This window comes from Myotis daubentonii, chromosome 8 (genome assembly GCF_963259705.1).
Source record: "Myotis daubentonii chromosome 8, mMyoDau2.1, whole genome shotgun sequence".
NCBI lineage: Eukaryota > Metazoa > Chordata > Mammalia > Chiroptera > Vespertilionidae > Myotis > Myotis daubentonii.
Window position 1 is genome coordinate 87494867 of NC_081847.1, and position 26387 is coordinate 87521253.

General features: G+C 41.3%; 1 protein-coding gene across 1 annotated transcript in view; it reads left to right on the forward strand.

Moving 5' to 3' along the window:
• Nucleotides 1-4818: 4818 nt before the first annotated feature.
• Nucleotides 4819-26387, forward strand: part of DCC (DCC netrin 1 receptor) — a 576336-nt gene continuing 554767 nt past the window's right edge. The window contains exons 1-2 of the mRNA XM_059704942.1: nt 4819-4894; nt 7249-7569. Of these exons, the coding sequence (XP_059560925.1) occupies nt 4819-4894; nt 7249-7569 (397 nt within the window). The remainder of the gene's footprint in view (nt 4895-7248; nt 7570-26387) is intronic.

Sequence of the window (26387 nt, forward strand, 5' to 3'; positions counted from 1 at the left end):
TTATGGTTTTATCCACCCCACCTAAAGCCCAAACTGCACTGAAGGGCAAGTCAGCAGAATGAGTGTCTCAAGTGCCAGTATTTTAAGAGGCTACAATGGACCACAGAGCTAAAGTGTAATGGGGGAAATGCAACCTGAGAAAGAATATTATATTAAAAAAAACACCAAAAAAAACCCTGGCCTGGTGGGTGTGGCTCAGTTGCTTGGGTGTCCACCAGAGCACTGAAAGGTTGTTGGTTTGACTCCTGTCAGGGCACATGCCCTGGGTTGCTGGCTCAATCCCGGTAGGGAGCGTGTAGGAGGCAGCAGATCAGTGTTCCACTCTCACATCAATGTTTCTCTCTCTCTAAAAATCAATTAAAAATCTTAGAAAAATAAAAGCACTATATTTACTAAAACTTCTTTTGGGAGAGGACTGTGGCTATTGTAGTTGATCAAAAGAAATCTTTTGATAGCTCCTTGTGTGAGGAACCAAGAATATTCCTGGGAGTTTCCTAAATGTCCAGTAGACTGTGGCATTTTAATTTTGTTTAAAGGGCAACTATTTGGGAGTCCAAGCAGAGTGCTGGTTACAGTAGAGGAAAAATGAGGTATTGTCAACAACAGCCCACTTTCTTGGCCTTTTCTACACTTCTGCCTCTCAGAGAATATATAAAAAATTACAATAATATATATATAGAAATGGTGTTCCACTAGTTACCTTCCCAGATCATCTTCATTGTTAACATAAAAGCATTCAAACCGGTAAAGAATTTTTGTGAGTTTATTGAGCCAAACTGCCCACAATTGCCAGGAAGCAAGAACCTCAGTGAATGGGGAGACTGCTCCGGAGATGGCAGTTTTCACCTTGTTTTATACATTACCATCAAAGGAGGAGACATAAGTGGGTCACATGAAATCCATTGGTGATAGATTAGGGAGGCGGGAGAAAGCAAAAGTGGGGGGGACCTCTTGTATTGGATAAAAAGTAAAATGAAAGACACAGCCTTCTTTTACTTAGGTGGGTACACAACAGTCAACAATTAACATGATAACAATAACAATGAAGGCATTTGGTTGTACCCGAAGGGGTCTGGCAAAAGGGAGGTTACAAGTTACCCTGACATTTCAATGACCTGCTATCTTAGTGCAAAAAGGCAGGATCCTCATTAAAGATCCAGGTTGATCTTTGTCCAGGAGGATACTGGCCTAGGACACGACTATCCACCACAAACTGCTTTTTAATGAAAGGTTTTTAATTTTAGACCATTCTTTGTGGTTACTTTAGGTCTCTTGAGTTTGCAAGGCGGCTACACAGGCCTACCCTGAGTCAGCATCTGGCCCTTTTTGCGTCCACACCAAACTTCATCTCCCTACTAAGAGCGGGAACTGAGCCATCTTTCACAAATTCCCCAAATCTGGAAAGTGAGAACGAGGTAGTCTGAAGAACACAAGGATCCTCATGATCTGGTTTAGGCCACCAGATGTTTTGGAACAGCTCTTCTCAAGCTTCAGTGAATGCCAGACTCCCCTGGAAGGCTAATTACTTCATTAATTAATTAAAGCTAATTAATTTTGTGGGACCCCACCTCCAGAGTTGCTGGTCTGAGGTGGGCCCTGAGGCCGTGCCTTCCTAACCAATTCCCAGGTAATGTTGCTTTGCGCATCGGGGGACTATCGTTTGAAAATGACTGTTTCAGAATTTGTATTCTGATGTCCTAAACCCTGCGAGGTTGGCGTCTAGTTAGGAGTTCTCTTCATTCATGTTTTTGTGTTTTGTGTTTTTTAAAATCCCACTTCATTGCAAAGCCTCACAAGCATTATTGGCTTTTGCTGAGGCAGAAGTCCAGCGTTACAAGGCACGTGTGATTGATGTTCGGTGAATTGAAAATGAATGCTATGCCATCATCCATAGAATAATTTAAATTTCCTTCAGTGGAGATCTCTTTATTTTATCACAAGATAAGCAGATACAGTAGCCTCTATTTCTAAGAAGAGATAATGATGGCAGTTTCCTGGGTTGTTCACAAGACTTGGGAATCATCAAAATCTCCCAGCAGCGCCAAGTGAAAGTTTGTGTAATTTGAAAGAGAAAATTATGCCTAGCACGTTCGGTGGGGATTCGTATGACATTTTTTCATCTTAAAATCTTTGCAGGAACTTCCTTTTTACTTTCATGTTACTTTTCGTAAATTTCAGTTTTAGCTTTTATTGCTTTAACCAAAAGCTTTTACATTTTAGACTTGGGAAGGAATTTCTGACTCCGTGGGGCATTGTTTCTCACAATTTTTAACAATGTTTGATATTGTAGATAAAATGTCAGACCTTAAAAAAACCATCTAAGGTAGTCTGCCTCTCCGACTGGAAGGTCTTTGAAATTAACAAGAGAACCATAAGGGGAGAGCAAGCACAAAGGGAATTAAGCTTGCCGAAATATTTCTAACAGTTGTTTGATCATTTTGGTGAGTTTCTAAAATACATTAAATATATTTTCTGTCTCTGGGTAATTAATATAAACTTGGACTATCCCTGGCAATGTTATCTCCGATGCTTATGTCCGACAACACGAAAGCAAACACATGTTAGTATTTCTTCTTTGGGTCACCCTACAAGAGTAGGCCCTTCTCTGCATCTTCATTCAGGAAAGAGTGAAGGTTTTAGTAAGGTGGTACTTGCCTTTAAACTGCTGTCTTTCAAAAAAGAAGAAGAAAAAAATGAAGTGTCCTATTAGGATATGACACTTTATTTTTATTTTTTTCAGATTGACACAGATTAAGAAAAGATACCAATTAGTCAAATGCATATATGACTGTGTGCCTAAATACTGAAGATTTAGAAATCTTCCCAAGACAATGATTAGAGGGTGAGGGCATTGGAGACTCACTCATTCTAATCATGGACTCTGGTGTCAGACTCAGTTATGCAGGTTTCTTAGTGGATAGGATTTTGGTACTCTTGCATATATTGCCCTGAATATACTACCTATGTCATTTTACAGCAGGCTCAAAGAAAAGGAATCTTTTTAAAATCTGTGTCAGTCTGGAAAACAAGATAATAAAGTGTCATATCATAATTGGACACTTTTCCTTTCTTTTATGAAGCAAGGCTGGGAAATGTTCCTATTTGAGGGTTCAACAGAATGACCACTGGCATCTTAAAAATAAAACCAAAACAGAGCAAAACCAAAACTTCTCCCGAAGGCTTCTTCTGGATGAAATTCTCACCATTGTCATTCTAATGTCAAATCCTCTATAAAATTGTAAAGTAGCTCCATTTTGACCTTTCTAAAGCATTCTTCTATTGCTTTCCAAATTGTTTTTTTCACCCACTTCCCAAGAGATCTCTACCCTCATCAACCTTACTAATGCCCAAATTCTAGCCACAGCTTTTTGGTCTACAAGCTTTACTTCTTTGTCATCTTCACTTTTATCATCTCTTTCTCTGTTCGTACATTAAATTAGTGTAGTTGATTTCAGATTGGGTCTTGGATGAAACAATTTGATAAAATCATTTCATATTAAGATATGTATACTGATAGGCAAAATGCCTCCAAGGAAAACTCTAAATTGAAGTCAGTGTAATGTTTTAGTGTTATAGAATTTACCAGGCGACAGAAGAACACACAGGAGTACTTGGAGACACAGGAAAAACCCATTTATTTTCAGATGTTTCACATGTACCAATACAGTGACTCAGGGGAAATTCTTTTTCTCCAAATCCTGAGCAAGCCAATATGGAGGAAGCTTTCCCTTTATACCCTTTGGTTTCTTTGTCCCCCAAATATGGATCAGACTTCCGGACCTCTCATGGGCTTTGCAAAAAGCCCTGTGTGATGGGATGGGGGTTGTGAGACCACACCTTCAGGCCTGGCCTGGCGCCAGTGCTGATAACCCCGTCTGGGGGTTGTGTATGGTTCATGGTTTATGGCCTCTCTAAAATGGCAGTAGTACTTAGGTAAACAGGACCTGCAGGACCAGATAATTAAAAAAGGGGCAGTGACTAGACTATAGACTAACAAGAATGTGCATTCGCCCGGCTGGTGTGGCTCAGTGGTTGAGCATCGACCTATGAACCAGGGGGTCACAGGTTCGATTCCTGGTCAGGGCACATGCCCGGGTTGTGGGCTCAATCCCCAGTAAGGGGGCATGGCATGCAGGAGGCAACCGATCCATGGTTCTCTCTTATCATGGATGTTTCTATCTCTCTCTCTCCTTTCCTCTCTGAAATCAATTAAAAAAATATTAAAAAAAAAAGAATGTGCATTAGGTTACTGGCACTGATTCAGATTGCTAGCCCCCCAAAAATGTCTCACTTTCCCCATCAATAGTGGGATATTTTGGAAATACCTCAGCGAGGAGTGGAGACAGCTTGTGTCTAACATGGGCGGACTCTTTGAAAAGGGAACAATTGGAGGAATATCTGTTATTCCCCAACACATTCTATTTGTTTGGGTCCATCTTTTCTAAGAACTAAGTAAGTGATGCTTGTCACTCAAAGCAGCGAGGTATCTTTATTCCAGAGCCGTATTTTCAAGATGTAATTGTTGTAAGGAGTGCACAGCTCATACTACCAGCCAACTGCAAGGGTAATTGTATTGAAGAAAAGTTAATCTTTACTTAACTTGCCTAAATTATGTGCTCATAGCACTGAAAACTGTCATAGCCTCCTTGTTTCAGATGGAGTGGAGTTTTTATTTGTGATAATGGGCACAGATGCTCGTTACCATGCTGTCATAAACAGCTGTGTTAAATGTATGCCGTGTTCTCTGACATAAATAAGGTGTTCAACATGAGCTCGTTGTTAAAGATATAGTCCCCAGGAAGAACAGAAGAGTAGTAAATGCTTTTCAATTTGCCTGGTCTTGAATTCGAAATTTACTTCTACCTTATGGAGGCTACTTGTACAGAAGTTGCAGGTATTGCTCTAGTAAAATGCCTTGACATTCAATGACACTAGAACTTCTTTCTGTTTTCCTGTCCTTGGTGTATCTCAAGCTAGGCATTTACTACCTTGTTTCTCTTCTCATTAAGGGGATAGCATGTGGACATGGGGGAGGCATTCACAGCAAACTCAGCCTGCATCTCAGTCAACTTAGAGCTGGGTTCATTTGATGGATACCTTCAACCGAGCCTGGTTCTGCCAAGTTTCCACACTGGATCCTGAATTTACACTTCAGGGGCCTGATTTTATAGATGAAGGAACTGATGTTATGAGGACTTAGAAGGTCTATTTGGATCACAGATCTCTAAGTAATGCATACAGGACCAAGCGCTAAACACTCTGTCTCCTATTTTCCTACTTTTCACTAGAATGGACGGTAATACCTGGGTGAGCTACACTATCAGGGTCTGTGGGGAGGAGGAGCTTATCGGCCAGTGAGGGAGCCAGGCTGTATCTTTCGGGATATTTACCAATATCGTTGATGGTAGACTTACATGTTCACTGTTATTTTACAATTGATGTTAATTTGACCAAAGTTCCAGCTGCTTTCTTTGGGTGAATGGCCTCGTTGGATGCAATGAGCGTATGGGGATGAATGATGCAGTTCGTTGGGAAAGGCTCAACAGAAAGAGTACAATAACAGCCCTCAGATATACGGTTTAGGAAAGTTTGGTGGGCAAGAGCATGCCATGGAGAAACAGTGAGAAGCTGTTCAGACTTATCTTCACTGGAAAGTGCGGTATACAAAGCAAGGAGTACTTCTGTCCAATGGAACTAGCGTGGGTCAATCCCGTGTGGGAGTGTTGATCACAAGCAGTTTAGACGCCTGTCTTAAATGATAGAAAAATAAAAAGCTTATACAAAGCACGACAAAAAATTGTTCCCATCATAGAAAAATTATGAAAACTGGTGAAGTTGGATTGTTATTCTGAAAAAAAAAAAAAGACTAAAATATATTTTAGTGGGTATTTTTTAAATAAAATGAAATGCCTCTTCAAACGTATAAAGAGCTCTTACAAAGAAATGTCTAGCTCCTCTGCATTTTCACACTAAGTGATTCAGGGGGGAAATGGGATTAAATAGAATCAAGAAAATTCAGTTAGAGTCTAAGAATGATTAAATATTGAAGACAAGCTACCAAGGGGCACTGCAGAATCCCCTGCCTCCAGACATGGTTAAAAATGAAATGGAAAGTAATTTAACTGGAAGGACTTAGGTATACGCATGTCTGAGCAAAGGGTGAGCCGAGTGACCCCCTTGAAACACCCTCAAAGTCTGTGATTCGCCAAACAAGCATTCTGCCAAACGCCATGCTGGCAGCCCGAAAAGAATATTCTTTAATTATACTTGTTCTACCCCCTCAGGCTTCTTACATGACTTTCTCTTCCTCCTGTTGATTTCTTGTGCTCACTTCTGTTTATGGGGGGATTCCACCTAGAATCTTCGCTTAGATTTTCCTGCTTTGAGCAACATTTGGCTAGAAATTAGGACACATCAGGGACTTGTGATTTAGGCAGTAGCTTTATTGACTTGTTTCTGCAGGTGGGATTACTTACCTGTTTTAAAACCCACCTGAGCTTTGTTCTAAATGACATCCCCCACTCTGTTCAGAGTCTTTTTGTTGTTGTTATAAATAAAACACCCTGTCTGAGTAGATTTTTTAAACGAATGGATACCATAATCAGAATGAAGAGATAGGAATAGTATCCCAAATCTAAGCTACTGTACTACTATCCATTACTACTTTAAAATATCTAGATTCATTTGGAAAATTTTAGTTTATTCTGCCTAAATTTTCAAGTACTGACTGATATGTGATGAAGCCCAGGCCTAGATTAGTATTAATTCTTAACTTTTCATGTTATTACACTTTGGGCCAATTCTTTCATTAATTATGGTTACTTTAATTGTGTACTTTTTTTGCTTCTTTAATACCAAATCCTTGATTTTAAGTTTAACTTATTCAGGGACATTTTTCAAAGAGTTTTGGAAAGAAAAAGCAGAGAAACCCTAGCCAGTTTGACTTAGTGGACAGAACATCGGCCCAGGGACTGAAGGGTCCCAGGTTCAATTCCTGGTCAAGGGTACCTACCTGGGCTGCAGGCTCAGTCCCTGGCGCTGGTTGGGGCGCATGCGGGAGGCAAGCAATCCATGTGTCTCTCTCACATTGATGTTTCTCTGTCTCTCCCCCTCCCTTCCACTCTTTCTAAAAATCAATGGGGAAATACCCGTGGGTGATGATTAACGACAGCAACAAAAAAGGCTGGGCATGTAAACGGGAAATCTCTTTGCGTAAATGAACTTCTTCCCCTGGTCTTCCTGCTCCAGGTTTCCAGATCAAGGCTTTCACGTCCCTGCGCTTCCTGTCGGAACCTTCGGATGCCATCACCATGCGGGGAGGAAATGTCCTCCTGAACTGCTCCGCGGAGTCCGACCGAGGAGTCCCGGTCATCAAGTGGAAGAAAGATGGCATCCCCCTGGCCTTGGGGGTGGACGAAAGGAAGCAGCAACTTCCCAACGGGTCTCTGTTGATACAAAACGTCCTGCACTCCAGGCACCATAAGCCAGACGAGGGCCTTTACCAATGCGAGGCCTCCGTAGGCGACGCGGGGTCCATCACCAGCCGGACAGCAAAAGTCGCAGTCGCAGGTAATGGATTCTTCCTTCTCCCCCTCCTCTTCCTCCATCTCTTCTCATTCCTTATTGCTGAGATAATAAAACAATCTTGGCAGAAACGGTGTATATTTTTAAGAGAAAGGAAAAAATGTGAAAGCATGTACTTATTCCCGCATGGCCTTGCCTTTTTCTTTTCTTTTTTTTAATATAAATTAATTCGGGAAGCAGTAGAAGGATCTCTACAATCAATGTAGCTTTCTTTGTTGTTTTTCCCAAAACAATTCCAGGCTCAAATTGATTTACTATTTATGTGTACCAGAGGACATTTTACTAATATAAAAATATTAGAAGAATAATTTTCCAATTAATTATGTTTTATGGCCTCACTACTGCTTAAATTTTGCAGATTTTCTGTTTTGTTGTTGTGTTTCCTTCAGAATTTTATTTTAATGATGATGGCTTCACCTACAACATATAGATTTCCAAATATAAAAACTTTCATTAGTGCTTCCAAATACCTTAATGCTTGGTAATGTGTTGACTCAATAACTGTGATTAGATGAACGGTATTTTTTTTTTAATTTTATTCTAGATATTTTAAAGTGGTGTAGACCCTGAAAAACAAACAAACAAAACCCCAAACTGAATGTTCTGGAATCTATGGATATTGGTATTTCTGTCCCTCTTATTTTGGTTAGATGGCAGCTCATAATTATTTCTTTTGGCCTTTGCTGTGTTAGACCTACAGGAAAAAAGAAAAAATTTTACTCACTTCTCTAAAGATTTGGCTAAAAATTAAGCTTTGGTTAAAAAAAATTATGTGAGGTATATAGCCAGGCAAATTAATCTTAACTGAAATAAATTTAGGTCTTCAAATGGATACACAGGTTTGAAGGGCCACTTTTAAACTTAATCTTTAGTTATCGGTAAAAAATTAAACCAATAAGCTGTTATTTGGTCATTTTCTGTGGGTTTCCTTTCGCAGGTCCCATTTAGTCTATAACCTGGAAGACTTATGAGAATGAGGACTCATTTTCAGCAGTAACATGGACTAGGGCAGTCAGGCAGGAACAGGCCTTCCCCATGCTCTCCTAGTGAAGGTGTGATGAAGTTGAAATCTGAAGGCGGTGATTTTTTTCAGGTATAAGAATCTAGATTTCATAGAATACAATCAGTCCATAAATCCAGCTTCATGCCACTCTTTGGTGGCTTCCTTTCCCCATAAAGAACTCTCTTTCATATTCAGTTACTAGTAAACCAGATTGCACTTGGGTGAAGGTGATCTGGTGGGCAGGGTCCTCACCGAGGGACATAGTAGCTAACCATCCTGATTTAACCTGAACTGACCTGGATTTAGCACTAAGAAGGTCCCATGCCTGAGAACCCCTTATTCCAGGTCAACCTACCTAGTGATACCCCACCTGCTATAACAGGGGCAGGCTGAAGCATGGGTGCATAACGTCCTCTTTACGCAGGAGACACAGGTGGCATCCTGACCATGGTAACTAAGGCTATCAGCCACCTGGGACCTTTGAGGGATCGATGTCTGAAATGTGATCGGTGAGCAGAAAGTGAGGGGGAGCCTGAGAGAGTCTCTGTGAATTATGGTTGATTAAAAGGAACAAGTCCAGCAGTGCTGAGAATGAGAGAAAAGCTGCTTTCTTCCCAGAGTTTTCCAAACGCAGTGGGAAGGGTGCATCTGCTTTTCTCTCATTTGGGAATCCCGGGACTCTCAGATCCCACCCAGCAGTCACTCACAGTGCTAAGGGGACCCTCCACGTTGAATGAATTGGACTGGCATTTCGATGCCCTATTCCAAAAGGCTGATGCGTCTGGGCTGTTGATGAAAAGGGCCTGATATGTTGTGGTTTCCATTTTTGTGCAATCTAGATTTACTTTTAACATGTTCTCTGTTTCAATGCTGAAATGAAGAACAATTTCTTCCCTGTGAGATATTAAAATAAAGTGGCTTCGGCTTTCATATTCTATACAAGGATAGGCTGGCAGGTTCAGTCACTGAGTTACAATCTAATATTAGATTGTATCATTTCAAGGCAATAAGACTGTTCCCGGTGTTTTAGACACTTACCGTGCTGTTTGGCAATACAGCATACATCAATGTTATGTCTGCCGAGCTTAAAATTGCCAAACTGCTGGAATGCACAAGGGGCATATATCTTCCTCATAATAAAGACCATGGGCTTGATTTAATCTCATTTTTAAAGCATTAGCAGTCAGTAAACCAGTCACCACTAAAAGGTGTGTGTGTGGGAGGAGGGGGGGAGCAAAAAAAAAATGACACCTGTTCTGTACCTTCAGGTGCAATGTAGACCCTATTTAATATAATGCCCGTCTTCCATTTTGCTCTCTCCAAGTGTCTTTTGATAAAAAGAAATGTGGCAAATGAAATTTGTTCGTAATCAATCAGCACATTGTATGCGATGATCTTGCCATGCACCATTCATCGTATTTCCTAAGGACCCACAAAGTGCTCTTTAAACCAGAGTGAACACTTGGCTCAAGAGGGAGGGAGAGTAGGAAAGAAAAAGGAAGGGCTTCCACCCCATCCAACATCTTGTTAACTATCTTGGTGGTAACAGGCTATGGACTGTTGGTATTCCTGGTAACTGAGTTCTATCAATCAGGAATGCTGGGACTATTAAATCTCACGTGAAAGCAACTTGGCCAGTCCTGGCTGGAACTTGGGACTTTTATTTGTATCCAGTTAGCTCTTATCTAAGATAGTACAGCATTTCTCTGCCAGGATGCCTCTGTTTAGCCCTCTAGACTGAGAACAGCTTGAGGAGAGAGGCAGGGTGGGACTTTATAAAGCTTCTTCTGCTCTGTCCACCTAGCAAGGCATCGGGAATGTTTAGTAGTTGTTCAGACTGTCCTACCGGTGAAGACATGTGGTTTGGGATTATATGCCATAAATGAGAGTATTTTATCAATGTCATCTTCATCCCCCTCACTCCCCTCCTCCTCTACTTTTCCATGTTTTTTTAAAATATATTTTTATTGATTTCAGAGAGGAAAGGAGAGGGAGAGAGAGATTGAAACATTAATGATGACTAGGAATCATTGATCGGCTGCCTTCTGAATGCCCCACACTGGGATTGAGCCCACAACCTGGGCATATGCCCTTGACTGGAATCAAACCTGGAACCCTTCAGTCCGCAGGTCGATGCTCTATCCACTGAGCCAAATTGGCTAGGGCTTCTTCTTTTTGAATGAACTTGATGAAATTAACTTTACCTGTTTGTGCACCTCTAAACAAAATCTCCATGGACTGAGTTGGAATACTTTAATTTATATCTCAGTAGTCTACAAATTAATGAACTATTGAGGTCTCCAGAATTGGAAGATGGTCTGTACTAGAATATTTATATGCTACTTTCAAAAAGGCATGTGCCAATTTCTATTAATTCCTAATTCACAATATCAACATGAGCTTGCACCTAGCCAAGCATAGCTTCCCTCCTCCAGATACTTCCAACTCTCTCAGCCTCTGGATTCTCTTATGTAAAACAGATATAATAATAACTTACCTCCTGAGGCTGTGGTGGTTTTTAAATAATATCCAGGCTGTAAAATTTAGCAGATTAGATTGTCAAGCAATGACAACAGTAGTACAAACAGACATAATAATAGTTATTATTGTGTTATTACACTTATCTGGAAATGACAACTTTTAATATTTTCATGTGATGGTGTGGAACGTTTCTTCGGAGGAAAACATATAGACTACAAATCATGAACCACAAATATTGTCACGTTGCCTCAGATATCTGCCTTTGTAATCTGTGAAGACAACTGGCAAGCCTGACTTCAGTTCTCCAAATAGAATCTATGCAGTGTGTTGGCAAGCAGTACCAACATTTATTTGACTGAAAGATTTATTTTTCACAAGTTGACCTATTATAATGGAGCCAATATAATTTGCACTGGTCAGACCAAGAGTTCTAGATCAAGCAAGTGCTATCATTTCAGAAAAAAATGCTGAGAAATATTCTCAACTGGACTCCTTAATGCCTTTCAACTGAATGATTTATGAAAGCTGAGGTCATGGGAATTAGTTGGTCTAGACTAGGAATGTAACATAACCCTCTCTCCTCCAGGACAAAAAAAAAAAAAAAGCAATGCCAGTGTGTAAGAAAACCAGATCAGTTCAGAGCTCCTCTGAATAATCATGGAAGTGTTGCAGACCAGAGAAAAATCAAGCAACGCTTTTAGAGAAAAGGAGTTACACTGTTTAATACACCGGCAGACTCAGCAGAATAACTTCCCAAATCTGAGTAAAGTAACATGCAGAGGACTTCTCTTTTATATCTTTCTGGGGTCTTTGTCCCTCAAATATGGATTATGCTTCCGGTCCTTTTCACAGGGTGTGCAAGAAGGCCCCAGGTGTTGGGGGTCTCCAGGCCATATCTGATGGTATGGCGACAGCACTAATAACCCCCACCCCCCTCCAGGGCTGTGCGCTGTTCCCAGTTTATGGCCTCTGTGAAATGTGAGCATTTCAGTAACAGGTTCTGCAAGACCAGTTTCTGGGGAAGAGGCAATGACTTAATTATAGGTTATCAAGAATGTACACTGAGCTTGCTGGCACAGATCCAGATTGCTAGCCCCCCAAATATCAGGGTTTCATTGGAATTAGCCCTTTTTAGGCCTTTCAAAAGTACCATCTCATTCATTTTTATCACCACTCATTCACCATTCAGCACGCCCATGTATCCACACTGATACTTGCCTGCCGACTTCCCGGCAGGGCGATGAGAACGGCAGTGGGAGCCTAAGTGCTGCATCTGCTTGTCTTCACACTCATCTGCTTGTCTTCACACTCTTGGGGGTGGAGTGGGTGCATCCCCTCCTTCCTCAGGTGAAGCAAAACTGACTGCAGGACACATTGTAGGGCCTATTTTTTTTTTTTCCTTTTCTAGGTAGGTTCTTCTTGTGTTAATTTGTAAGCATTTAAATCTGGAATATTAAAGCCAATGATTTGATTTTTTATAGCTGTTATGCCCAGATTTCAAGATCCCCAAGGAAACCACACCAGGGAACTAGCCAGTCCGATGCAAAAGCAGAGGGTCCTTTATTGAGCTAGCTAACTCGACCCTGCCTCCTGGCCTACGCAGGGACCGGAAGCAGAGTGCCACCCGTGAGAAAATCAGGGCTTTAATAGGGGGTGGAGTGAGGGGAGGGGAGCTGACAGTGGGCTCCGCTGATTGGCCAGGTGCAAGTCGGGTCTTGTTACACAGGATGTGGTCATCTCTATGGCACGCATGTCCCTTGATGTCATTGGTTAGTTTAAAGAAATCCCGGCTTCCGGGAAGAAGGTACTTTCCTGAGCACATGGCGGCTGCCCCAACATGGAGGATCCGGGGTAAGATGGAGGGCATAGCCCTCGCCCTTTCAATAGCAATTTCCTCTTTGCACAGTACCGTTGCATGCATTATCTCATAATGTTAAAAAAAAAATCTGTGATATAGGTATCCAAACTGACAGAACAAACTGAAAGAAGGTATGTAATGACATTCTATAGGCGGAGACCTGAACGCAAGTCCTCTAACTCTGGCATGTTCTTAATCCCTTATCATTTTGCTTCTCACTCTAAGGACTCGATTTAAGGACACTGAATAGTTTCCCACACAGTCTTCTATTTTTAATCAATTGAACTCTCTGAAATATAAACTAAGGGGAAATAAACATAATAATAATTTAAAAATAATAATAATTGGTTTTATTTATTTATTTAGTCCCATGAAAAGATCACCTCTTATTAAAATAAGCTTATAAATAGGTGTTGGGAAGGAAATTTTTTTTTTCATTCTTCTAGGTTCTTTGGCTGATCTAATAATTAAATTGACATAATACAGATTAACGGGAAAAAATGAACTTAATTTCATATGTAAGGAAGCCCCCTAAAAATTTGAAACCCCAGGATAGCCAGGCAATTGAGACTTGTTTGCCTTTTATGCTAATGAATCAGATAAGGATCTGAGGCTTCAAAGGTGAGGAGAGTAATTCGCAAGATGATAAGAAGAGCAGAAGTTTGGTAATTGGATGTCTGCCCTGCCAAACAGATAGGTCATTCAGATAAAAAGTTATCTCTGATAATAGCTCTCTTTCTGGGCCACAAGCCCTATCAAAATTCTTTCAAGTGGTTAAGGTTAAGGAAGAAGTAAACTTCTTTCTTGTTTGCCTTCAGCTCAAAATAATGCACTGGCCACTGTGGCACATTTTGGGGTAACAAATTCTGATCCTCTTCATGGTCTTTCTAAGGCAAGATTTTGATTTTCTTTTATATTTGTGTTTTTATAATAAAGGCCAAGTTTGCATTTTTTCATTTATTTCTTGAAAATCAAGAAGAGAAAAGGCCAACTAAATTGCCTTTACTTGAGTTGCTATTTTATTCAGTAGTGTATTTTTTTTCTTCCCTATTACAATACTAGTAGATGTTTCAAGATGCAAATTGACGCATTCTGCTTTTAAATAACACAGGCATTATAATTAAAATTCTCTTGTGTTTTAAAAAAATAATTAGTTACTTGAGGAGGTGTTTCAGTGTATTCCCTTCCAGAGTGCCTCCCATTTAAGTGAGTTATGACATAATTAGTGAAAGCACACTATGGTGAGAGAAGCTGGAATCGCCTCAGTAGAATGGAGCATTTTGTGAAATGATAACCTGACCTTTACGTTTTTACTTAAAAGGAAACAGAAAAACAAGCTTGTATTAAGCGAAGGGAGAATAAACTACACTGCCGCGGGTCACTCAAATGTTATACAGTGTAAAGGAAACAGCAGGAAAAATGTTCATATTCCTTTTCTCTACAAGAACAAATATGAGAATCTTGCCTAGAAGGTCAAGTTCACCCAGTGAAGCAGTTTGGAAAATGTATCCCAGGCCCTTGAATATTCTCAGGTTTCTGTTTTGGGAAGGTTCTGTTACAGAGGAGAGCTTTTCATTTTAAACAGATAGGGATATTATTTATTCTCAAACAATAAGCAAGAATTTAACAATTCTTTATTTAACAATTTAATACAAATGGTTCTGTCTCCATAATTCTTAATGATCTCCACTTTGCTAAATGTTCCTATTGTTTTGTAGTTAAAACGGGAGAAAGTGTGAGAAAGAAATGCGGTGTTATAAGTAATGTGTATGTGTCTTAATCTTATAATTTTTGTTTAATTTGATTGTCAAATAAAACTGGGATAATCACTAATATTACCCCAATGCCCACTTACTTGCACACTCCCACACCCTCAAGTTAAAGAACTGCATTTGTAAAAGTAGGTCTTTAGTTGCCCCCTTCCTAAGTCAATTAACTCTGCGGTAAAATTAACATAGAAATATATTCCTAAAAATAATGCAGAGTGAAAAGACATCATCTACATTATAAAAATTGCAAGGAGCATTTGACAGGGCTTTTTATAGTAGAAACATCAACAAAATAACTTTTTAAAAAATCTTTCAACCTTTCATTTCCTTTTCTTTGTTATGAATTCTAATTTATGTGGCAATGGAAATAGCTAATTATTCACTCTAAAAAAAATCAGTATTTTAAGAGCACTGTTCTTTGTTCAACCCTTAAGGGAGCTACAGTGTGATTTTTGCAGGTACTGTCATTTCAATGGAGTAACCAAAACCTCTCCTGAATTTTAGAAGATCCCTTTGGAATACAAAAGCTTGATTTTTTTTTACAAGTGTCAGGCTAACAAAGACTTAAATCAGGATAAGTAGATAGATCAGGTGACATAATTATAAATCTCTGATGAAATTATGACTGGTAATAAATTTAATAATTCATTTTTACTTTTATGAACCCGTCTCTGGTACTGATTTTTCCTGTCATGTTTTTTATGTCTATGCTAAAATTTATTATTTAAGTTTAATATTGCCTAAAGAACTTTGAATTAAGATATATGTGTCACCTACAAAATTTTCCTATAAAGCAAGTTTAGGGAATATTCTAGAAAGTAAGTTAGAATGAGAAGGCAAGTCTGAGAGCAGATAAAACCCTCGCTCTTGTCTGCACCACCATAAATACACCCCTGGCTTCTGTAATCTCGCTGGCTTCTTAGCAGATGGACAGTGAGATGCTGGGGAGAGGGAGGGCTGTGTGCGTGCTCACATGGCACTCTTGCCCAAGGTCTGGTCTGGAGACCTCCCGCTAGGCACAGATAAAGAATCCAGCCCTCCTCTGTAGCTTAGGCAACAGGCCTTCAGAGCGAACTGCAATGGGTGTGGAAAGCCCAGGAAATACCTGGAAGCTTAGCATGTAGCCTAGAAAGAATGTCTAGAATGTGTACGTATGCCACATGTGGGAGACAAAGAACCTAGGGAAGTATATAAGGCAACGCCCCAGCACTTTCAGCATCAGCCTCTAGAGGGGACTCCGCTGAGCTAGTAGTGGTGCGAATAAATAGTCCTTTTCTGAACCTCCGCATGGCTTTGGCTTGTCGCTTCCCACTGGCCTGATTTCTGCCATAACAAGAAGAAATCATGGAAAATCTCATGTCTATAGTCTCTATATCATAAAACTTTTTTTGTCAGGATCAGTATATATAGATGAAAGTACTGAATACCATTAGTGAAAACACTTACTCATCTTCCTTTAAGAAGTTATTATCTTTTAATAGTCTAATTTTATACTTATAATGGATATCTATATATTTGATAATAAGCAGTGTAATATATTGGTCATTTCTCCCATAATGGCTAATTAAATATGTCTACTGTTGAAAATCAAAATATAGCTGAGGATCTAGTGCTTCATTCAAAGATTCAGAATGGATCAACATCATATCTAGCAAAGAATAAGGAGCTACAAGGAGCTGTACTAAATGGCAGGTTTTTTTTATTTTAGAGAAAGAGGGTGGAGCCACCTGCAAGGAGTGGACTATTTCAGGCCATGTCCTACTCCCTTAGGAGGAGGTAGGGTGCCCTTATCAGGTAGATGACCTCACTAGTGCTGACCAGGAAATTCCGTTCCACTGACTAAAGGTTACATTCCTGGGAGAGGTTGACACTGCAATTACTTTAGGTATAAAGTGTTGGTTGTGTTGGTTTGTTGACTTGGGGCTTAGCACAAATGACTCCATTTGGGCTTATTTTTTAATACTATTATTCTGAAGAGGTGCGAATTAAAATAAGAGTTGATTCCTACTGAATAGGTATCCATTGACATACACAAAGGAGCCAAATATTCTTGATGTAGAACGTCTAGAATGTGTATGTATGAAAGAACCTTGAGGCATGAGTTTAGCATAAAACAACAATGAAAAATGTTTTGGATACCAAATAAATAATCACAGTAGGTCTCAAATCTATTGCCTCATTTCACAGTGTACTAAGAATGATATATATATATATATATATATATATATATATATATATATATATATATATATATATATATACACACACACACACACTCACACACACACACACACACACACACACACACACACACACACACACACTAGAGGCCCAGTGCAGGCAGGACATTCATACACTCATGCACTAGGGGGGAGAGAGGTCCCCCAGCCCAGCCTGCGCCCTCTTGCAGTCTGGGAGCCCTCAGGGGAATGTCCGACAGTTGGACATCCTTAGCACTGCCACGGAAGCGGGAGAGGCTTCCACCACCGTCGCTGTGCTCGCCAACTGTGAGCCTGGCTCAGGGCTTCTGGCTAAGCAGTGCTCCCCCTATGGGAGCCCATGACCACCAGGGGGCAGCTCCTGTGTTGAGAATCTGCCCCCTAGTGGTCAGTGTGCGTCATAGTGACCGGCCATTCTGCGGTTCAGTCGATTTGCATATAGGGTTTTATTATATAGGATATATATATTTATATTATACTAGGGGCCCTGTGCACGAAATTTGTGCACTGGGTGTGTGTGGGGGGGTGTCCCTCAGCCCAGCCAGCCCCCTCTCACATACTGGGAGCCCTCAGGCGTTGACCCCCATCACCCTCCAATCGCAGGATTGGCCCCTTGCCCAGGCCTGACGCCTCTGGCGTAGGCATCCGGCCCGGGCAGCGGGGACCCACAGCTGCAGCGGCCCCGCGATCGTGGGCTTCGCTTTAGGCCCAGGCAAGGGGCCCCTAGCACCTGGGACTGCCAGCTTCGACCGTGCCCAGCTTCCATCGCTGGCTCCACCCCTACTTCCTGCTATCACTGGCCAGGGCGGAAAAGGCACCTGATTCTCCGATCATGGCTGGGGGGCAGGGCAAAGGCGGCCCCAGGGCTGCCTTTGCCCTGCCCCCCAGCTCTTAGCTCCCCCCTGGGTTTCTGATCACTGTCAGTGGCAGGGGGCTTCTTCCTGCTTTCCCTTTCACCTCCCTGCATTGTGCCTACATATGCAAATTAACCGCCATCTTTTTGACAGTTAACTGCCAATCTTAGTTGGCAGTTAACTGCCAATCTTAGTTGGCAGTTAATTTGCATATAGCCCTGATTAGCCAATGAAAAGGGTATCGTCGTACGCCAATTACCATTTTTCTCTTTTATTAGTGTTGATTTTTTATATATATATATATATATATATAAAATGAAAGTTCTTTGGAGACTTTCTATTAAAAGACAAACCTAATGCTGTAGCCCTAGAGGACAAAGTCACATTGAAAAACCACCCAAACCATCCCACTAGAAGCAGCCCTTTTGTGTCCACAATCCATCACAGATTCTTAACTGGGGCTTGTTTTTAAATGCTATGAAGATATGAGAACACCTGCTCTAACTGAACCTTATAGAGCAGTGGTTCTCAACCTTGGCTGCACATTAGAATCACTTGGGAATCTTTTTAAAGTCCTGATTTCTGGGTCTCATCCTCCGGAAATTCTGTTTCTTTGTTACTAATGTTGTGGCCCCTCCCCAGCACAAAGAAACAGAATTTCCGGAGGATAAGGCCCAGAAATCAGGATTTTAAAAAGATGCCCAGGTGACTCTAATGTGCAGCCAAGGTTGAGAACCACTGTTATAGAGCTTCAGGGCTGTAATATTATGACTTATCATAAGAAATACATATATGGTTTTCATCCTATCTCAGGTATGGAGCTCCTAAAACCCTGGACATTTCTTAAGTGCTGAGAGTGATAAGGTGTCTTATTGTTAATTAGGTGACTTTTGGAACCCGTTGAAGAATGGGGGCTAGTCGCCAGGGGAAACGACCATGTGATTAAAGGGCAGGAACTTTCAGGCCCCCCATGACCTCCATTAAGGTTAGAGGGGAAGGAGGTAGAATCAATCACCAGTATTCAATAATATAATTAATCATGTCTTTGTAATGAAGCCTCCATAAAGAAAGCCAAAAAAAAGGTGGGGGGATACTGAGAGCTTCCCGTCGATAAATCAGTGGAGGCGCTGGGAGAGAACTGTGCCTGCACCCAAGGGCATTCCTTGCTCTTTGCATCTCTTCCATCTGCTGTTCCTGAGCTGTATCGTTTTGTCATAAATCGGTGACCTAGTAAGTGAAATGTTTCTCTGCGTTCTGTGATCCGCTCCAACAAATTAATCAAACTCAAGGAGTAGCTGGGAACCAGTAGATCAGAAGTGCTGGGGTTTTGATGGGGGAGGCAGTCCCGTAGGACTGAGCCCTTACCCTGTGGGATCTGCTGGTTGTTAGGATTGAGTTGAATTGTAAGGACACACAGTTAGTGTTCAGAGGTGTGGTGCTGGTGTCGAGTCCTCTTCTATCATACTTGTGAGTTGGGTCCAGGAACCCAAAATAGGGCCCTCATTTTGGGAGAGTGGTGAAGTGTTGGGTGGTGTGTGTAACTCAGAATTTAGGGAGCTCAGGGCAGAGCAATTGCATCTAAATAGTGTGATAGATTTAGGCAGAGGTGGGGTGTGTGTGTGTGTGTGTGTGTGTGTGTGTGTGTAGGAGAATCTGTATTCTATTGTCTGCGTATTTCCCATTATGATCTTCAAACAATTGGATTTACATTATCTCTATACACTAACCTAGGTCAGCCACAGATATTTAGACATAATACAGAGCATGCACACACGCAAACACACATGCTCACACACCTTTCCTTTAGATGACTTTCTAAGCCTCTAGGTCCTAAATCTGATGAAGAATAACACAGTCATAAAAATCTACTGTTTGATTTGTAACCCCTTTACTTTTCTTGTTATATTATACACATTGTTAAAAATTGCAAAAAAAAAAAATTGGTTCTATTGTAACCCTGAAGCTTTACCACCCTTAAAAAAAGCTGCACACAAGGTTTCATTTGCTGATATTTCACCTGGAGGATTTCACCAACTAGGAGTCTAGTTAAGAAAGTGTGTTGAAGATTAATAAAGCTGATACAGCTTCGCCATTAAGTTTCAGTGACGGTTGATTTTATTGGATGGGATTTTTGTGGTCCCTCTTGCAAGGAGAATTCATCTCTGAAGACAGAAACACGACATAAAACATAATTAGTATGATCCAACCACTGCTTCCAGGGGCATCCTTTGGGTCCCATGGGCATTGGGCACTTCATGAGTGAATATTGTAGCTATTTCTCTAAAGTTATTCTCATTGACTATCAGCCCAGGAGGAGCCTGGCTTTGGAAGATGTAGCTCCAGATAAAGTTAATCTTCCCTTTAACCCCCACCCCCAGCCCGCCCCCCGGCACAAAGATGCACATTGCACATACCTGGGATTTGTCTATTCGTTTTTTATTAAGAAACTAGAGGCCCGGTGCATGAAAATTCATGCACTGGAGGGGGGGGGGGGTCCCTCAGCTCTGCCTGCCCCCTCTCACAGTCTGAGAGCCCTCAGGGGCAGTTGGCAACCCAGCAATCAAGGGAAGGCAATGCCCTCATCACACCTCTGCTGCTGCCACAGCCAGCAATGCAGGCCTCAGCCAGCCCTGGTTATTGAGCCTCGGGCAGCCCTTGGTGGCTGGGAGACTGAGGGCAGGTCCGGCCACACTGTGTGCCTACTGCCTCCCCCTCTCCCTCCCACCGCTGGGCTGAAAGGAGTTGACATTGTTAATAAACAGCCACCATGCTTGCCTCACTTGAGAGAATCTTATATATAGAAGCCTAGAAGGAAACATCTACGTTCTAGAATTTCCCTATACTGATATGTGTGTTTCCTGCTTTCTGTGGAAGGAGGCTTCTAAGAAGCAGGTGTCACTCCATGAAATGACTCAGGGTTGATGTTACCCTTAAGTCCAAACCAAGTCTCCCCAGGTGTTACATACGGTGTACTATCAAAATGGCATTTGGGCCCAGCCAGTGTGGCTCGGTTGGTTGAGTGGCATCCCATGCACCAAGAGGTCACCAGTTTAATTCCCATTCAGGGCACATGTCTGGGTTGCAGGCTCAATCCCCAGTAGGGGGGGGGGGTGCAGGAGGCAGCCTATGGATTAAAAAGTAAAATACAAAAAAAAAAAAGCGAAACAAAAAAAAGCATTTGGTGAAGATAATCAAGTCATGCTTAGCAGAGGGCCTGAGACTTAGAAACAGCTCAATAAATGAAAAATAAGAGAATTAGGGTAGCATTAAAGACATCTGCCTAACAATGTAATTGCCCAGTCAAAGTGTATCAGAATTCTACAAGTTAAGAAGAAGCCAGAGCTAGGTACCCTGTACGCAAACAGGAAAAGAGCATCCCATGAATAAGCCCTCTTTACCTGGGTGGGGACATACGTCTTCATGCCCTGCAGGCTCTGTGACTGTCTGGCCTCTTTCCCATCCAGAGTCCTGTCTTCCACATCCAGATGGCCCCGTGCTAACATGTGAGTTTCTCTGTGCCTGCTTAACGCTTTTAGCACCAACACTGTAGGATCAGCACCCCTTCCTGAAGGATCAATAATAACTGCGCTAAAAGTATCTGGATAATATTCAGGGATTTGGTTTTATTTTTGACTATAATTCTTTTAATTCTCAGAAGAAGTCTGAATAGTGTTTGTTGTGGTTTTGAAGAGCTTTCTCCGGACCAGCAAACTTTGGGACTCTTCCTTCTTTTTCTGGGAAGGCATGTGAACTACAGATTGGCCAGTTACCCCAGTTGACCTTCAGCATATCATGAATGTAAATGGTCATTAAAGATACAGAAAATGTCACTGAGGTTAAGAGAGTTATGTTAATGATCTGACTTGGATTAACAGCTATGCTTTCATTATAAATCTTGAATATTTATAATATATTTAGACAATTACTCCCTATTTCATGCTTGTTGCTTCCTTCTGTTCAGAAATGTAAGCGGTCATCCTATTTTGCCAGAGATTTTAAATGTTTCCTCCAATAACCACCTATTTTTTTCTAAGTCTCTGCCCCCCCGCCCCCCAATTTGTATAAATATCTACAGTAGGAGTGTTCCTCTTTAACAGAAAAAAAAAAAAGGCTTTTTGAAAGGCTCTCAGAAAATATTTTAATGACCAGCATTATTTAGGTTGCTTGTGTAGCTATGTAAGTAATCTCAGTCCTCTCTTCACCAGAACGTGTACAACTTAACATGTCTTTCAAAAACGTGAGTAAGGTTACAAGGTAATGCCGCCAGCATCATCATGGCCATGCATTGGGAAGGGAAGGTGAGTGTGAAGCTGGGAATGTGCCTGTTTGGCCCAGTGACAATAAAAAGGATGTTTATGAATGAAATAGCCCCCCACATGGCATTATTCACTGGAGGAGGCAAGCAATTTGGTGAAGTGAAGGGTGGTAAATGTTTTAATTTTCTCCTATGCCAGTAAAATCTTGTAAAACACGGTGACATATTAAATTTCTCATACTAGAAGGGCTCCCGTAGCCTGTCAACATTTTCATTATAAACTCCATTTCCAGAGCTTTATAACTCAGCTTTAAGAATTCACTCTGGTCTGACATTTGAAGTGCAAGGTCTTACCTGGGGAACATGTGTTTCGCATGTTTGAGAAATTATGAGTTTATCCATTTCTCAGTGTGTAATCAGTAACCTTTTCATACTTTTTCACTTGGCTCTGTGTCTCAGAAATTGGAGGCAGCAGGCTAACATGTGGTAGGTCGCCAATGGTGGTGGTGGCCTGGACCATCTACAATCATGGTCAACACAGGTCCGGGCTGGTGATTCTCATCCCTAAGACTCACATCCACACTAATCCCTCACCTCATTGTACAAAAAGCAGGAAGAGCTCTGCACTACACACAACATTTTAGACTAGACTGTCTGCTATCCAGGGAGTATTTTATTCCAAATCTCTGCAGAGAAGACCCAGATTGGCTGGAAAATTCTTAGTCCCCAGGCTGTTTATTTCACATTCATTTATTTTGCGGATGGTGTAAGACCTTTTGCTGAAGCTTCATCACATTCATTCTGATCTTGCTGGGTTTTTGCTAAGTCTTATTGGTGAGTGTGTGTGTGTGAGTGTGTGAGTGTGTGAGTGTGTGTGTGTGTGTGTGTGTGTGTGTGTGTCCGTGCACTCGCACTATCATATTTAGCACTCAGGTTTTCAGTCAATATTATTTAATCATACGGACATCCTTTTGACACTTTGAAATGTCTGCAGTTATCTCTGAAGGAATTACTTTTTCAAATATAATCAGAAAAGAGGGAGTAAAGAACAAAGAAGAAACAGAAGAGAAATTACATGCTGCCTTTTGGCCATCAGGCCTTGCAATGTCTTGAGGATTGACTATTTAGCATTGCTTCCCAAAAAGAGCCACCATAGGCTATGTAGAAGAAAGCGGAGTGCCCTCAGGAAAAGGTGTGGTATCAGGTCTAAGTTGTTTCAGAGAATTCTAGGAGATTACCACTTCCTGGTATATATTCAGCATGATTCCAATTCTACTTGCTTGCATTATATTTTTATGCAGCTATCAAATTCATGTTAAAATGTGAGAAGCATCCAGTGTTTAATCCCAGCACTTGTATTTATTGTGTGAGTACAAACTCTGTGCCAGTTATCTAAAAACATCATTTCTACCCCCTCACAACCACCCAGCATGCAGTGGCTCCCGATAGGAAGCTGAGGGACAGGAAGTTTAATTAATTTGTCTCAAGACAAGTTCAGAACCCAGGTCTTTCAGACCCCAAGCCACATTCCCATATTCTTTATGCTATTATGCTTTCCTTTATCTGTACAAAGGTATTTGTTTTTATTCCATATTTTTATCAGAATCATGCTATGCCTAACCCTGCAAGTGGCTTATATTTTCCCAATGAAAAAAATGTTAGAATAGGAAGGCTGGCCCTCCAGTTAAAAAAAAGAGGAAAGGACCAAAGGACTGAAGTAATCTAAGTTTAAACAAGGAATCTGACTTCCTTTTCAATTTCAACTCAGCCATCTCTTTCTCCCTTCTCCCTCTTAGTCCCATTGCAATGAATGGAGTAATCGCCTATAGACCCTTATCCCGGTACCCCACGGTTAAGCTCATTCCTATTCATTCTTCAGAGCTCTGTTTAGATGTCACTTTTTCTGGGACATCTGTTGAATGTTTCAGGTCTTACTGCTAACCACCATTAGGGCATCAAGCCTTAAGTGTTCTTTACAACAATTGCAGATCAGAATTTTATGATTTCTTTAGCATCTGCCTACCCCACTAGGATTTAAGCTTCATCAGTGCAGGGAAAGCTGTGTCTGTCATCTTCCCTGATGTGTTCACAATGGGCATGGTATTACCGTGTCCTAGTGCCCTACTAGGGCTGTGGGCAGGAACTGAACTTGAACCAGTAAAGAGTGAAAAGAGATCTGCAGGACATGAACCTGAGGGCGAGCCCCTGATTCCTGGGTCCCAGGACTTCTCTGTTTATCTGGGAGTCAAGTAATCAAATTGTGAGTCAAAAGACTTTAGCTATTACTGTACAGCAACTACCTGGACAGTAGGGCATTGGAGAGCCACGGGATCGTGGATTTGGAAAAGATGACATTCTGCATGTAGTAGGCAAGGCTTTTTATAACCATCTGAAACCCCGAGTATTAAAGGATTCAGAGTTCGTCTTCCTTCCACACCCTTTGCTTTGGTTCCTATAGATCAGTGATGGCCAACCTATGACACGCGTTTCAGAGGTGACATGCGAACTCACTTTTTTGGTTGATTTTTCTTTGTTAAATGGCATTTAAATATATAAAATAAATATCAAAAATATAAGTCTTTGTTTTCCTGTGGTTGAAAATATCAAAACATTTCTATATGTGACACGGCACCAGAGTTAAGTTAGGGTTTTTCAAAATGCTGACACGCCGAGCTCAAAAGGTTCGCCATCACTGCTATAGAGGATCCCCACAGAAGGAGGAGGGTAGGGTAGTCCCCGTTCTCAGCCTCTCCTCCCGTTGGGCGTGCACAGGGAACATGTGGCTTTCAGCTCTTCTATGTTTAAGGAATCATCTGCTTTCCCTTTCAGAAAGCAGTTCTCACGTGTTTCCCAGTGTGCTCTCAGGCCTCAGTGGGCCTGATTTAATCAGCATCTTCTGGGAGGAGCTGAACCCGGGGGTGGCCCATCAGCAGAACTGGTGCCAACCGTGAAGCAGGCAGGAGGCGCAGAACATGCACAGCCATTGTTAACGCAGCCAGGAAAAACTCTAGTTCACGCAAAATAAATCCAACATCCAAAATATTAAATAAATGGCTAATTATGTTACAGTTCTTTTCAACTTTAAGTGTTAATTATTTATCAAATTGAAAGGGGACATGCCCAAGCCCTTGGTTAGCTGGCACTGCTGATTTCTGTAGTGCTTCCCTGCTAGGTGGCCGCTAGGCTCCTCCCAGAAGGTGGGCGGAGTCACATTTTCTACCCTCCCCTGCAGGAGGAGACAGAACGGCCGGGCACTTTCTCTTCATAGAAACACTGGCGAGGCTGGGCCCAGAACCCAAAGACACTGGGAGCATTTCACTGGCACTGATGTGGGAATAGAGATGGAGACATGGTCCCAGCGAGGTCTCCAAGGAAGTTTTCTCTGCGCTGTTGTATCTCTTTGAGGGAGGTGGGAATTTCTTCAAGGGCAAAAGCCTCCTGTAACATTGAACTGTTCTCTCTCTTATTTTAATTAATTCCCCAGGGCAGTGCTTTTCAAATTTGGATATATCGGAATCTTCTGGAGGAACTTGCTAAAAATACCAGGCGTTGCCCTACTTCAATGAGGCTGTTTTCTTGACTGGCTCCCCAGGTGGTTCTGAAATATACCAATGGTTAATATGTTTATAATCTCAAGTTTATGCAAAGTAGCACCATGTTGTTACTTTATGACCTGCCCCTTGTATTTCATCATGTAGGTATTTACTCTTTGGTATCTTCTTTTTACTTACAATAGCTGACTTTTTTTTATTATTATTAGAAGCTATTATTGATCAGATCCTCTTTATTAAAATAGAATGACAAACACTTAGGTACATGGTAATTTCATCAGTTCATACTGAACACTTCTTGGTGTAAGAACTTTATGTTGACAGTTATTCTTTCAAGAATATTCCATTGTTCCGTGATTAAAAACAGCCAGTAAGCCATGAATATCAGGAGAAAAATAGCAAGAGGTTTGGAAGTGTGCATGTGGGGCACCAGCACTTTGTTTCTGAAAGAGCCTGATTAAATGCCTCTCTGTGTATAGCCATGCTTTATGGCACAAGTGATGTGATGATTTGTGAGAGAGGTTTAATAAGTTTAGAGTTGAAAATTTATTCTGCTTTCATTTCCTTCCCTTTGGCTGATAGTTACTGTCTACGGTACTACATCAAAGAAACTACCATGCAAGGTCCTAATAAGAATCCTCTAATGCAAAGGGCAAAAGCCTGTCTCTAGGGTCAGTGTCAGAGCTGGCTGCATTCTCCATTTAAAGGGATAAGAGCTCAGATTAAATAAGACCCTCTCTTCAAGGAGCTTTCAGTCCAGCAGAGCATATGATCCATCACAGTGTTTCTGTGTTCTTGTTTTGTTTGTCTTTT